The following is a 14911-nucleotide window of genomic DNA, read 5'->3' on the forward strand; positions in this document are numbered from 1 at the left end:
TATATATGGACGTGTACTCTTACACACACCTGTATTATGAATGATAAATTAAAGTGCAGTACTTACAGAACGATGCTTGTGAAGCAATCAGGTTTTGTTTTTTGTATATTTTATATAAATAAATTGTTTTAGATTTTTACTCATTCTCTTTTGTTCACACAGCTATATGCAAAAGAAAATGGTAGTGTAATTTCTTTGACCGAATTGTGGAGAAATGCAAAATAAATAATTGCCATTTTAGCAACAAAGGCTAAAATATATTTGTCAGTTGTTACCAATTCTGTGGATGCTGAAATAAATGTTTCTTCATATCCACACATTTTCACAGAGCAACGTCAATCCAAAAAAGAAGATCAGATTAACAAAAAAAAAAAAAAAAACACAGTTTACATGTGTTACATAATCTATCAAATTCCCAGATTCCAATACATTGTTATATTACGCATAATGTTCAGGGCTTGGTGCCAGAAACAGGAAATCCATTAAAAAATATCTCCTTCTGTTGACAAATGACATATTTGTGCCTGGTAAATTAAAACATGTACATAATGTATTTCTATGTATGAGTTCTCTGAAATAATATTGAAAAAAGTCATTTTTAAAATCCTGGTATATGAATTCACTGGAATGCAATGGTTAAATAAATGTCAGTAGTGATCTACAGCATTCTGTTTATTAATCTGCTAATTAATCTGCTGTATTTTATAGTAATGGGATGAACAATTAAAAGGAATGTGTCATTACATGGCTTACTGTGGAGGCTATATTGGCATGGTGTGGCTAAATGAGGACTAAATTACAGGTTATAGGGTACATAAGGACCTTTTTATTTTTTTGTGTTGCTACAACTGTTTACGTAAGGTGTGTGTATTGTTTAATTTTTTTTAATACATTTTGAACACTTTTTTAAACTTTTAAATTGCATTCCCTGCCTCAAGATGGCTTCCCATGTACCTGCATGGACCTCTCAGAACTACATTTCCCATTGTCTTCCTGCTCACGTATGTAATTAAGATGGATTTACCAGTGAGCAGGAGGATGATGGGAAATGTAGTTCAGAGAGGTCCATGCGAGTACATGGGAAGCCATCTTGAGCCAGGGAATGCAATTTAGAAGTTTAAAAAAGTGGTCAAAATGTAAAAAATGAAAACAATACACACACCTTAAGTAAACAGTTGTAATAATACACAAGAACATGTAGCACAATAAAATAAAAAGGTCCATATGTACAGTGTTGCCAGATTGGGTAGGTTCACGCCCAGTTGGGCTTGTATTTTTTGTATTGTGCGTGAAAAAAATGTCTTTGGACGGGTGCCTATTTTTTGGGCTAGTTTTGGGCATTTGTGCAGGTATTACATTTTGATAAATATTGAATAGTTTTAAAATATTTGCGATATTTTTAAGTAAAATACTAAGTTATATGATATACAACCCTTAGTGTTTACATCACTATTGCTAAACATTGTAACAATAACACGCATTAATATCTGTCATGAAGCACATTCTATTATTACTTTGAGCTAGAAACATAGCACTTTCTAAAAGGCACAGTCTTGTAAAAGGCGTTATTCAAATGAAAATTTGATCTCAAGGGTTTTACTCGATTAAAGAAAAGGAATTATTGATTGATTCGTATCAGCGTTATTCCGCAATTAAAATAAAATGATAAAATTGAGATAAGATACACAAACAGCACTATTGAATGTTTACAGGAAGCATTCATTGGTACACTTTCAAATTCGAAGGAAGTTCCACAAACTCACCAGAGTGCTATCAATCAATAATAAACAAACGCAGGCCTGCCATTTTACTTTAAACATTACAAATACGTCTGATGTACTAATAATAAAAAAACAAAAAATAGTATTTATATTAGTTTATCTCAAGTTAGTCGCCTGGATGGATGTGGCCAAACTAATTGACCCAATATTTAGTGTGATTACTATAGTTTTCGGCATCTTTTAAACAGCTTGTTGAGTAGTAAAAATGCACTGGATACTGAAATAAACTGCAGCTACGTTCAGCATGAATTTGACACTGACAGTGTGCCTCCTTCACCAGAAGCAGTTTTATTGAACAAGTGTGTTTACTAAATTTAAAGCAAAATTGCCTGTGTCGATGATTATCTATGATAAGTGTATTGGTTTGTTTACCAAACAACCAAAAAAAGCCATGCATGGTTTTTGCAAGTGTAAAAATAAAAGTTCTCTGTCAGCATAGAAAGTCTGTGTTTTTCCACGTTATTCCGCAGCAGATGGACTTCTAGGATCCCTGATAATTAAACACATAAAACAGAAAAAAAAGTTGCAGTTGCAAATAGTGTAGTTGCTATTTGTTACAATGGGGAACATCAGAGGTGATTGCGATGTCACAACCTACACTCCTGATTGGGCGGGTTTTCAGGAAGAGTGGACAGGTTTTTGTAAAAATAGTTGGCAACCCTGCTTATGAACCCTTTATAAAACAAGTCATAAAAAAGACAGGGCCCTAAGCATACACATTATATTTTGTAAGTTTGTTCATCTTCCCAGATTCGCAGCTAGCATCTGCAGTGCAAAATCAAGTTAAGGTTGCCTTCTCATGTTCTCAGATTGTGTCTGATGCCACAGATTTTACACACAGAATTCTGTTTATCTGTTGCCGGTGTGGCAGACCCTACTTTATTTTTTTTAAAGAGATCTATTAGTTAATAATTTAATATCAATAAGAAGAATTTATATTTTCATGGCTGCAGTACAGCTATACAAGTGCATGAGTGAATAGGGCTCGGATGACACATACTGATGTTGTTTAGACCGACACCAAAATGATACAGCGGGCAACTTTCAGACAATTTTTCTGACAACTGTTGAAGCACGTTTTGTGTTTCATGGCTGAGCTAAAACACAAGAGAGAACCTTGAGTTGTTTATCAGTGTCATCAGAAACCTGTTCACTGAAGTTGTAACAACATGCATTTGTGTAATTAGTTTGTTTCAATTTAAAAACACCCCATTTATCAAAATGTGGTATCATTTCATGTCACTTGAATAGTTTAGCAAACATAAATAGTTTTATTAAAACATGTCTTCCATTTTACACAAGTAGAAATCAACATTTGGAACTGCTTTAATTAATACAAAATCACAACCTTGTAATCCTATATTTGTATTAGTGTATTCAGCAATACACCAGTATATTGGAAAAAATGTTAAACTTTTCAGAAACAAAAGTTGTCTTCACTATGCTTGCATGAATAACAGTAAAATGATTGTATGCTGCATGTTTTATATTTTCTGTATTGCTTTTGTCTGTATTATATAATAACACTCTTAAAGATGTCCAAACACTTGAGTTGTGTCCATATGTATCTAATCCTGCTGTCAAAACCCTAAAACACATTTGTCATCTTGCATGGTAATTCACTCACTTTATCAACAAGACAAGCTGAGATGACTTGTTTGGTATAGTGAAAAATTGAGTTGATCATGCCAGACTCATTGTGTCCTGTTGTATAGATTGATGCATTAGGTTTCACTTGAGTAGTCCCATTTCAGCAGAAGTTCTAGAATTGTATTTGATCAACTTTTTAATAGAAGAATATGTCAGAAGCAACTTTAATAACTTATGATTTGCTTTTTTTCACTGTATTCTTAAAAAAACAAAACAAAAAGGGGTTATCTTTCAAGAAAAGACCCTCTACATCCAACCTAACATTTACTGGTGCCTTAAAGGCCTCTAGAGCCCATGGGTATTTCTGAATGATGGACTGAAATGAAAGTCTATTTTATTGAACCTTACATCAATCACATAGAACACAAATAATTTCCAACAAAAACTGGTTGCAGCTTACAAACTAATGTAATAAATCTTACCTGCTGTACACTTCCCTTCACTATAGCAGATATGTGCAGATACTTTTCTTCTATCATTTTCAAAATTAGCAGAGATTAATGCAACCAGTAAAAAAAACAAAAAATTCCCCCGCCGTTAGACCTATATACAGTGGTAGCAATGGCCAGCTATACAAATTGGAAAGTATCACGCACAATTCTCCATGACAAAATTGAGGTAAATGCGATATGCAGTTTTAGTTAACCTGTCCTGCATCTTCTGCTTACTAGAGGGTGTTATCTGACTGGAAACTGGTTTGCTACAGGTTATTACTGAAATACAATGATTCACCAGCAGGTGTCACACGCTAAAGATTAGGTCACTATAGAAGGCCCATCTTCTGCAACAACTCCTCCTGTTTGAATCAGTTTATGTCGCATAACTTCAAACCATGTGCAGCTTAGCTGTGCTTTGACAAATGTCATGACTGCCTTTAAATTAGGGGTGGGCAAAGATATGTAAGTTGTATATCGATATCGTGCACGTATTTCGATATCGATAATATCAGTCTTCCAAATACAGTAAAACTAACCAAACAGAATTACAATATGAAACACATACATATAGACATTAACAGATATTTACATAAGAAAAACAATAACTTATTTTAACTTAGTATCGTAATATCATGGAGAAAAACAAGGTCTTGTTATATTGTTTTATGTCCATGCCATCATCAGCTACCTCAAAACCAAAATAATTTTATACTGTACTTCACTTCGCAGACTAGCCAATCCGGAAGTAATTTAATCTTCTCTAATTCACGACACATCTAAATGTATTAAGTAGCCTACAGTGTCATGCTGAATGTTGCATTATTTTGTGATTTGTTTTGATGTTTTAAAAGTACATCTAATTTACAATAGTTAAAGTTCACATTTAAAAAAAATGCATTACTAATAGTGTAAGTGTTCACATGGAAAAAATGCAATGAACCACTGACGCATGCACATATCTCAAAATATTCCCAATAGTGCTTAATGCAGCATGCAAATAGCAGACCCCTGACCAATTCTCTCATAATACCGAATTACAAATAGTACATTGAAATTTCGTTCTGTTTGATATTTTATTTTTAAACACTGAAACTCAGAATCAGTTATTGTAAGGTGACACTGATTTTATGTTGTGAAATATTTTTAAGAAAAATAAAAAACTGAAATATCTTGCTTGCATAAGTATTCAACTCCTGTGCTGTGGAATCTCCCAGTTTGCACCGATGAAAGAAATTGCCCTAACGAGGACACAATTACCTTACCATTGGCCTCCACCTGTGAACCATTAAAGTTGCTGTCAAATTTTCTGGATAAAAACCCCACAGTTGAAGGATTATTGGTATCGATATCATATCAAAATATTGGTATTTGTGCCCACCCCTACTTTAAATATTAGTCTTTAAGTCCATGGTGCGCCCTGCTGTTTTGTTTATTGCATTTTCAGTTCTTTTGCCACCTGGTGGCAGGACTAATAAAGTGCTGCTGATTCAATGCTGAACAGAAAAAAAGCAGATTTTTTAGTTTTATACTTGGAGAGGCAAAAAACATGCAAAGCTTTTTTTGTTTGTTTGGTAGTAACCAAATCAATACAACAATAACACAGGCAACTTTGCTTTAAATTTATGTAAACGTACCTGTCTATTGAAACTGCTTCCAGTATTCAAGTTCCGTTTAATTCAGTATTCAGAACTGTTCGGAGATGCCAAAAACAATAAAAATCACCTATAAAGATTGGGTCAATGCGTTTGGCAAGGTCAAATTTCACGTCGATGGTAAAGTGCTGTTACACTCGTAGGAAGACCATTGTAGAACCCATGGAAAGCGCTAAACATAAATTGAATGCAAGGAAACATAAACAAAGTGAGGCCGAAACCGCAGGGCCATCGAAAACACTGAAACAGACCACTGTGTTTGGATCATTTAAGCGTCTTACAACTGCCAAAGAACAGCAGGAAACACTGGTTTCAGATTGTCAAAATGTGTGTAAAATCTTATATTCCTCTGTACAAAGTGGATCAACTGACAGTTTAAGATTTTTTCAGCAAGCACATTAGGGTGGTGGTGCCATTCCAAAGTCAGACCAATTGTAGCTGGAATGCTGCAGCTTTATTTTAACAGTAGCCATCCGGATCACAAAGACTAAAGCCCAGGTCACACCAAAACAATAACGGTCATTGTAAACGATAACGAAAGCTACCGTTTCAATCACTTTCAAACTGTTTTTTTTTTTTTTGTTTGTTTTGTTTGTTTTTTTTTACTTTAAACGATAATGCATGTTTGAGACCTATGTACTGAATGAAAGTGAATGGCAGGTAAGATTTAGGGAATTATTTTGTTAGCTTTGACCACTTTAAGAGTTTACTAACAAACACACAAGACATGCACAGTTGAGTTCGTCAGCATACTGTACATGGACTTAATGACTCAAAAAGAAAAATTGCAATCACTCTTTCTCTAGCATAGAGAAAGAGAGAAATATAGAAATCAAAAATAATGAACCATTGCTGTAGACTCTTAAACGCTACAAAAATATCCACCACAGGGTTTATTTTATATTTCAAATAAAACCTCTCTTAAATGAGAAGTAACAAAATCTTGGAGTGCAATAATTATGTTCTAAAGTTGTACATTTTAAAGGGGATACAAATTGAAAAGAAAAGGAATTTGAGAAAGAGAGCATATCTACATCTTAATGTTGTCAACACTGATTATAAATCTGTTGGTTCTAGGTCAGAAGCTTTTTAATTGCCACATGTGCAACACATCCTTCTCAACAAAGGGCAGCTTGAAAGTACACATGCGACTGCACACAGGCTCCAAGCCGTTCAAGTGCCCCTTCTGTGAATTACGCTTCCGAACATCTGGCCACAGAAAGACCCACATACAGTGCCATTACAAGCCAACATCGGATTCCAAGAAGAATAAAAAGCCTTGTGACCGCCAGAGCACAGAAGCTCTCCCACCCGTCAACCTGCTTAACACCTCGCCCGGTGACCCTAATGTCTACATCACCAACAACTCTGTCCTCACGAGCCAATTTGAGCAGAACCTGCTACAACAAGGGCTTGTTGGACAAGCCATTCTTCCAGCTTCTATGTCAGGTAAAAGCTCATTGAAAGTAACTCCGGTGCAATGTTTACAGCAGTTTTTCTTAAAGATGTTTACAATAGTTGTCTTGCCTTTATAAGCTCCAACATATGTCGTTGATTTTACTTTAAAAAAAAATATTGCCGCAAAGTGTGCACTGTAATAAATGCATTTTGTTCTGACAAACTTTGCTGTAGTATAGGGATATGGTATAAATTAATTTAAAAAAATTAAAAAATGGTTTGTAATGTTAAGCACTTCATAATTTTCATATGGTCTGCTTTCACAAACAGGAAAGTTTCAGTATTGAGAGTTGTAGCAGTAACCTGAAAATAATTTTAATTTTAGGTAATCATAAAAAATTGTAATCTCTTCAAGAAGAAAGTTTTTCCCAAAGTCCACTGCACAGTTAAAGCTTATAATACATAGGATCGGTTACAGGAAGCAATTTACTTCAGTTTCTATGGATTATGGAGGATACAAATGTGCTGCAGAGGCTGAAATCTTTTCTAAGATCACTGGCGTGATTATTTAGTAACTTTTAACCATTTTAATTTTTTTTTGCTTATGAAAGCCCAAAATGATCAATGGCCACATTGAATGGTATTTGTATAGGGTTGAATTCTACAAAAAAACGGATTGTTAATACTCAAGATCTGACAAGAAGATGCTGCCAAGAAAATAAATACTTATTACCTCCAGAAAGTATGACTTGTCACCTAAGACCCAGTATATTTCTCTTATCTCTGTAAACAGATTCACACTGCCTGGCATATTTTTTTTCTTCTGCCTCACTTCAGCAGTCTTAATGCTTGAACATAGGTAGCACGCTGTTTTAATATGCTTTAAACGCATCGCATACACCTGCCTCTTTAGTTACAGAAATGGTAAGATGTTGGGGCATATTTAATTTGGAAATTACTGTTACCCTTTTTTAATGTATTCTTTTTTTATGCTCTCCTCTACAACACAAGACTGGTAAACCCCAGCTTAACCTTTGTCATATAAAGGTTGATATGATGTTATATAAGTCTCAAGAACACTGATCTAAACAGTGACGTATCTAAATAGCTTGAAAAGTGAGTGTTTTTTTAGAACTTCGGAAAGTAATTTTCAATTAATGTATTTGTATGGTTAATAACAAACATGTCACTGAATTGTACCTTCCTAATGCTTAAGTAATGGAGCATGAAAGTTATCTACATTTTTCAACAACACCTTGCAGAAATAGTGGATTTTTTCCTCCTCTTTTTCTTTGTAGCAGGTGGTGATCTCACTGTATCTCTTACGGAAGCTGGCTTAGCCACCCTAGAGGGTATACAGCTACAGCTTACTGCCACTAACCTAGTGGGACCAAATGTCCAAATCTCAGGCATTGACACCACCAATATTAACAACATAACACTCCAGGTAAGCGCAATACTGTTATTTTTTTTGTTTTTGTTTTTGTTTTTTTTACTGGCAAAGCAGTATTAAAAGAAACATTCCCATACCTTTGGAGATTGTTCTATTTTATAAACTGTATGTCCTCTTTATTTTATGTGTGGAGGCAAGTGTCTTCTTCACTGCTAACTTAAACCCTTGTCTAGTTATTTATAGTTTTACCCAAGTGTTTTGAAGGTATGGGTGATCTAAGAAAATTATATATATTATTATGTGTCAGACTTCATTTTTCCTTCCTCCCTTTAAATCAGATAGATCCAAGTATTTTGCAACAGACCCTGCAGCAAGGCAGTATCCTGACCCATCACCTAACAGGAGACTCCAGCCATAGCCAGCAAGCTGGCGGCCATCTCCAAACAGGGGATTCCACAGTGCCTGCTAATGTGGTGATCCAGCCACTCACAGGCCTTTCCTTGCAGCCAAATGTGGCATCAGCCAATATTACCATAGGAACTCTGACGGAACAAGACTCTGTTATGACTACAGGTAACAGCGGTAGGTAGTCCTTTGTTTTAGTTTTTTTTCAGAAGGATATTAGAAGACCTTCATGCTAATAAAATCACTGCTTCTCTTTCCAAGGTCCTCTGACTTTTGAGTTAAGGGGAATAGGGGTATGTTACCACTATTATGTTCATAAGGTGTATTAGGATGCTGGTAAGGTCACTTCTGTCTCGGTAATCACATATGAGGTGTTTTCGTGCTGCAGCAGCAACTGTAATGCCAACAGAAATAGATTTTTTTTAAAAAGTCAAACTACAGTGTGGCAGCTATTCTGGTAAGGTGACCTTATATATGAGCTGTGTCTGGATATATTTTAAAATTAGCGAGGGTCATTGTGTCACCAATCGCTCTGGTTTTGGGTCTGGGAGTAACTTACCATCTCATTTTAACACTGAGAGAGTAAAATGCAACATTACCTTGAAGTCATGAGTAATCTCGATAAATACTGTACCATCTTTAATGGTAATGGGGTAGACATTAAAAAAAAGTTAATTTTAACTGCAGTGTTACTTTTGAACTACTGTATAACCAAGCTTGTGTTCTACAAGGTTCTTTATCGGCTCAGCGCATTTTCTTCGAGGTATCACACTGTCTGCAAATGAATTACATTACTTCTGTTTTAACATTAAATTCTTAAACTCAGTGAACATGTTAAAACTTCAATATAAAGCCTTACAGATAAATAAAATAAGGAAATGCATTACAGTCAGCACTCACATAAACAACCCTATAACATTTTGACTTCAGTGAAGATTAAACGAGTGTGATGCATATCTGGTTATTTAATTTTGGCCCGTTACAACCCTTGTCCGTATTTTCAGGGAACACAAAAAAGATACAATGTCAAAAATACATAGCTGAAAGGACTGTGCGTTAAAATAAGTAGGCTTTCATTTAGATGTACTGTATTTGGTTTTGTTGGTACAGTACCATATTTTCAGCAGAGGTATTTTAATTCAGAACAATAGGATTCTGAAAGTATCACTTGCCAAAAGATACGACTGTGGACACGAGGACTGTAATACAGTACATACTTTTAAATCCGGTACGTATTGTAGCAATATTTAATATTCACCCAAAGCAATGGGATTTCAGTCTGAAGCCCAAGTCAGTTAAAAGTGAAATGTTTATAACACGGTGTTAGAACATTGGCCTAAGTATAAAAGTGTCTTTGTTAGATGTTCTCTGAGTTAACTAGCATGTTACCTAATTAACCTTTTCTCACCAATTATTGTTAACAGGTGAGGGTCCATGAGTACTATAAATATAGGTAGCATAGGCACAAGTTTGTCATTCCTGAATGTAAGGGAGCAGAAAATGGTAAAATACGCTCAGTTAAGCAAAGAAAAAAAGACAGTCTGTAATTATTTTAAGAAATGAAGGTCAATCTTTAAGACAAATCGCAAGAACTTTGCAAGTGTTTGTAACTGCTGTGGCCAAGACCATCAAACGATTTGAAGCAGCTGGCCCTCATGAGGACCAAACAAGGTCAGGCAGGCCAAGGGTGACCTCAGAATCAGATAACAAGTTAATTTGAGTCACAAGTCCGTGAAACCAGCGATTAACTGCACCTGAAATACAAGCTAAGCTAAATGCTACTAGAAGTAGAGATGTTTCAACATCAACTGTTCAGAGGAGATTGCGTGAAGCTGGCCTAACAGGAAGAATTGCTGCAAAGAAACCATTGTTAAGAGTGCAGAATAAGAGGAAGAGACTTGCGTAGGCCAAAAAACACAGAAACTGGACGTTTGAGGAGTGGAAGTCGGTCTTATGGACCAATGAGTCAAAATTTGAAATATTTGGGTCCAACCACCGAATATTTGTAAGACGCAGAGAAGGTGAGCGCATGAGTTCTGCATGTGTGGTTCCCACTGTCAAGCATGGAGGAGGCAGTGTCATGGTCTGGGGTTGCTTTGCTGGTGACAGAGTTGGTGATCTTTACCAAGTCCATGGTAAGCTCAACCAGCATGGCTATCATAGCATACTTCAGAGGCATGCCATTCCATCAGGATTATGGCTAGTTGGACTGTCCTTCATTCTTCAGCAAGATAATGACCCGAAACCTCAAAGTTGTGCAAGAACTATCAGGCGAAGAAAGGACAACTCAATATAATGACCTGGCTTGCCCAGTCTCCAGACCTCAATCCCATAAAACTTGTGTGGGAGGAATTGGACAGAAGAGTCAAAGCAAAGCTACCCACAAGTGCCCAACATCTCTGGGAATTGCTGCAGAAGAGCTGGGAAGATATGTCAGGTGATTTCCTGCTGAAACTTGTTAACCTAATGCCTTGTAAACAACAAATGTTTGTGAGTCTGTTATTAAGGCAAAGGGTGGCTATTTTGAGGAATCCATTTAGAGACAGTTTTCAATTTTCTTGAACATTGCTTTGATACTCCTTATGTTTTGTTTTGTATATTATAACATGTGTTTTCAAATTCACGTATTTACAGAAACGTATACGACGTAAAAGATTGTCAATTATGAAAAAAAAACCTGGTTTCCAGCAAATGTACTCAAACACTTTTGACGTGTGTGTGTGTGTGTATATGCTTGAATAAATCAATTTTGTTATTAAATATTCAAGTATTAATTGCACAAAGTCCAGTATTACTTGGAAAATATTTTTTTTTTTTTTTTTTTTGCAGAAGACAAATACTATTTGAAAATATTTAAATATGTATAAATTATTTGGAAAAAATATATATCTTCAGCTATCTCCAAATAGTTAATGAATAATCAAAAACTAAAACCTAATTATTACCCAAATGTATAATTATGTACAAGTCTTGCGATTACCACATGGTGGTTGAGAGGATTTCTAACGAAGAAAATGCTAAACATGTTCAATTCAATAACTTCAAAACAGGCCATTAAACCAGTTGTTAAAGATATTTTATTGTTTTCAAATATGTACCCACTGAAGTAAAATATTCAAATATTTCAATTAATTGATAACATTTTATCTAATTGAAATAGAGCAGTTTCCAAAAGATAATTGAGTGGTTAACAAGGGCAAGGCTTAACCTGCTTAGAATGAGGGATAATTAGGCTGCTGTATGTTACAGGTACCTATTTATGAAGAGTTTAAAGTATTTCAGTGTATTTCAGCTAGTTTACTCAAGTTAAATATGTTCAAATAATAATTGCTTGCCACAAACCATATTTAAACATTTTCAAATAATACTTACTTTCTGCAGTCTGTATTTAATTATTTTCAAACAATAGTTACTTTCTGCAATCTGCAATTTTAAAGTAGTTATTTTTCACAAACCATATTTTTAATTATAGTAATCCCAGGTCTGCCTAGAAGTTTATTCTACTGTCTAACATTATTTAATATTTTAAGCCTGTTAAAGCCTGTAGCTGTTTTTCCCCTGACAGTGTTGTATTTGTGCTTTCTACTTAGGTACGCAGGATCTCACACAGGTCATGACTTCCCAGGGCGTGGTGACATCTTCCAACAACCAGCATGAGATTACATTAACGATCAATAATTCCAGTCTCAGTCAAGTCCTTGCACAGGCAACTGGCTCCAACTCCACTAATTCATCAACGACTCCGCAAGAGATTACACTGACCATTTCAGGTAATGAAAATTCAATAGATAACAGATGTTTGAGAAAATATGAAAACTGGGGCAGTCCTAAAGCCTTTAGATATTGTATCCCTGAATTTTTTTGTATGCTACTAGTAAAACAAAAACAAAAAAATTACATTGTTTGGAGGATGAATTGCACAGACAAAGATAGTATTAAGAATGGTGGTGTTGAGATGCTGAAATATCATAATGTTGTCGGCATTTCTTGGGAGGCTGCCACCATCAATCCTGGGAGCCTCTGAAGAAACCTCACTGTGTGACTGGAACCCAATGAAACTGCCGCAACACAACTGTGAATGTCCTGTACCCTGTCTAGCGAGTATGGCAGGCAGTGGATAATGTTCTAATCTCAAATTGTCTAATATACAGTACAACCGTACAGTGAGACAGTGGTTAATCCAACCGGGTACGTTATCTGCCTACTCTGTTGCTTTGTCACCACATATTAAACGGGTGATTTATACAGTACCATACATTTCCAGAATATTACCTGTTGTTTCTGTTTAGATTACACCGTGTAACAAATTTATTTATTTTTTTTGTTTTTGTTTTTGTTCCTGGGTAGTAAGTGTTATTTCCTAATTGCTTATGCCTCAAAAGTATAGAAAATGGCTATTATTCCCCACAAGCTTTGCTTTTGTGACCAGGACAGTGATATTTAAAAATATCACTATTTCCGGTGGGAAAACTGGCAAATGTGTGTCTTTTCATTCACATAAAGTCAGAAAAAAACAACATATGAATCCAAATTAACATGCATTTATACTAAAGTAATACAAAAATGACTACAAAAGATTTAGAAGCGAGTAGTTTTTCGAGATTTACGATTATACTGTATTTACAGTATAATCGTAAATATCGAAAAACTACTCACTACAATTTTTGTATTCATTTTTGTATTCATATATATATATATATATATATATATATATATATATATATATATATATATATATATATATATATATATATATATATATATATATTTTAGTATATATACATGTTAATTTGGATTAATATGTTGTTTTTTTCTGACTTTATGTGAACAAAAAGACACACATTTGCCTGTTTTCCCATTGGAAATAGTGATATTTTGAAATATCACTGTCCTGGTCACAAAAGCAAAGTTTGTGGGGAACAATAGCCATTTTCTATACTTTTGAGGCATAAGCAATTAGGAAATAACGCTTACTAACCAGGAACAAAAATTGTGTTACATAGTGTTATTATTTCTTGTGATTAAACTATCCCATCAAAGAAGCCCTTTTTCTGAAGTGACCTGCTTTTAGAAATGACCTACAGGGGTGTGAGTCAGTGTCATCTGAATGATCTGCTTTTCACACCACTGCCAAATAACTAGTTCTCAAAATTCCAAATTCTCGTGATATTTACAGTGGGGTTATCACAAAGAGTTTCTCCCCTTACACCTTGTCAGACCGGGGCTAAAATATAGTTGTGTTGAATCAGTGTTGTCCCACACCTTACTGACTGCCTTATGGCATTTCTTCTTGCTTTCCCCTCTTTAGGTCAAGATATCATCCATCAACACAGCAGTTCAGGAAGTACTGAGTTGAATGGGAACCTTAGGTTGACAGCACCTATGAATAACCAACCTAATGGAGCAACTTTGACAATAGGCAGTGACCAGCTTCTGTCTCAGAGTCCGACCAGTGCTGGAATTATAGGTACAAGATTAGGTTTAGCTAAAAAGCATCTTTGTGTAAAATGTTACTACATAGAAGATACATTCAGAGCAGTTTATCTGTTGTCTGGAAAACAAATGTTGACAGTGTAATGCTTTTGTATTGTCCTGTAGGTTGGACAAAACGATTAATAACTTGCATATTTCTGACAGATACACTTCCCTAGTTCAAGTAAAGTATAACGAGCATCAGAAGAAACTTATCACTATTATAACACATTTATTTTTGAAAAAAATAAGGTATATAAATAATGGACATTGACAGAATGTTTTTGGTTTCTTTTTAATCACTCTATCATTCATCCTTGACCATCACATGCCTGAGTGACTGTGACTAAAGCATATGCACTTAATCACCTAATTAGTTAGACAGTTTATTGGACACTGTTTATGGAGTGATATCAGCTGTTGAATTTTAAAAGCGTTCAAAAAAAATCACAGAAACAAAAAGGCTGGACTAGGGCAGTGTGCTGTTGGCTCGCCATCTTTGGTACTCACAGCCAGCAATTTCAAACCTGGTGAGACGGTATAACCAGACACACTTTGTCAATGACAGGCCATATACTGGGAGACCAAGAGTCACACCACCTGCCCAAGATCGACAGATCTTTTTGCAGCATCTTCGTGATGTCAATTGTTAATCATCACAATAAAAAGTCACTGCACCTGCTCTAAAACAGAGTTTGTCATTCACATCTAGTGAATTTTATC

General features: G+C 35.2%; 1 protein-coding gene across 3 annotated transcripts in view; it reads left to right on the plus strand.

The window, feature by feature from the left end:
* LOC121313325 (zinc finger protein 236-like) overlaps positions 1-14911 on the plus strand; it is a 114228-nt gene that overhangs the window by 80600 nt on the left and 18717 nt on the right. For 2 of the 3 annotated variants that reach the window (XM_041245731.1, XM_041245733.1), the window contains 5 exons: positions 6598-6969; positions 8217-8365; positions 8650-8893; positions 12307-12486; positions 14025-14183. In XM_041245731.1, coding sequence (XP_041101665.1) covers positions 6598-6969; positions 8217-8365; positions 8650-8893; positions 12307-12486; positions 14025-14183 — 1104 coding nt within the window. The remainder of the gene's footprint in view (positions 1-6597; positions 6970-8216; positions 8366-8649; positions 8894-12306; positions 12487-14024; positions 14184-14911) is intronic. The other variant, XM_041245732.1, reaches the window with a different exon arrangement.

This window comes from Polyodon spathula, chromosome 3 (genome assembly GCF_017654505.1).
Source record: "Polyodon spathula isolate WHYD16114869_AA chromosome 3, ASM1765450v1, whole genome shotgun sequence".
Lineage (NCBI taxonomy): Eukaryota > Metazoa > Chordata > Actinopteri > Acipenseriformes > Polyodontidae > Polyodon > Polyodon spathula.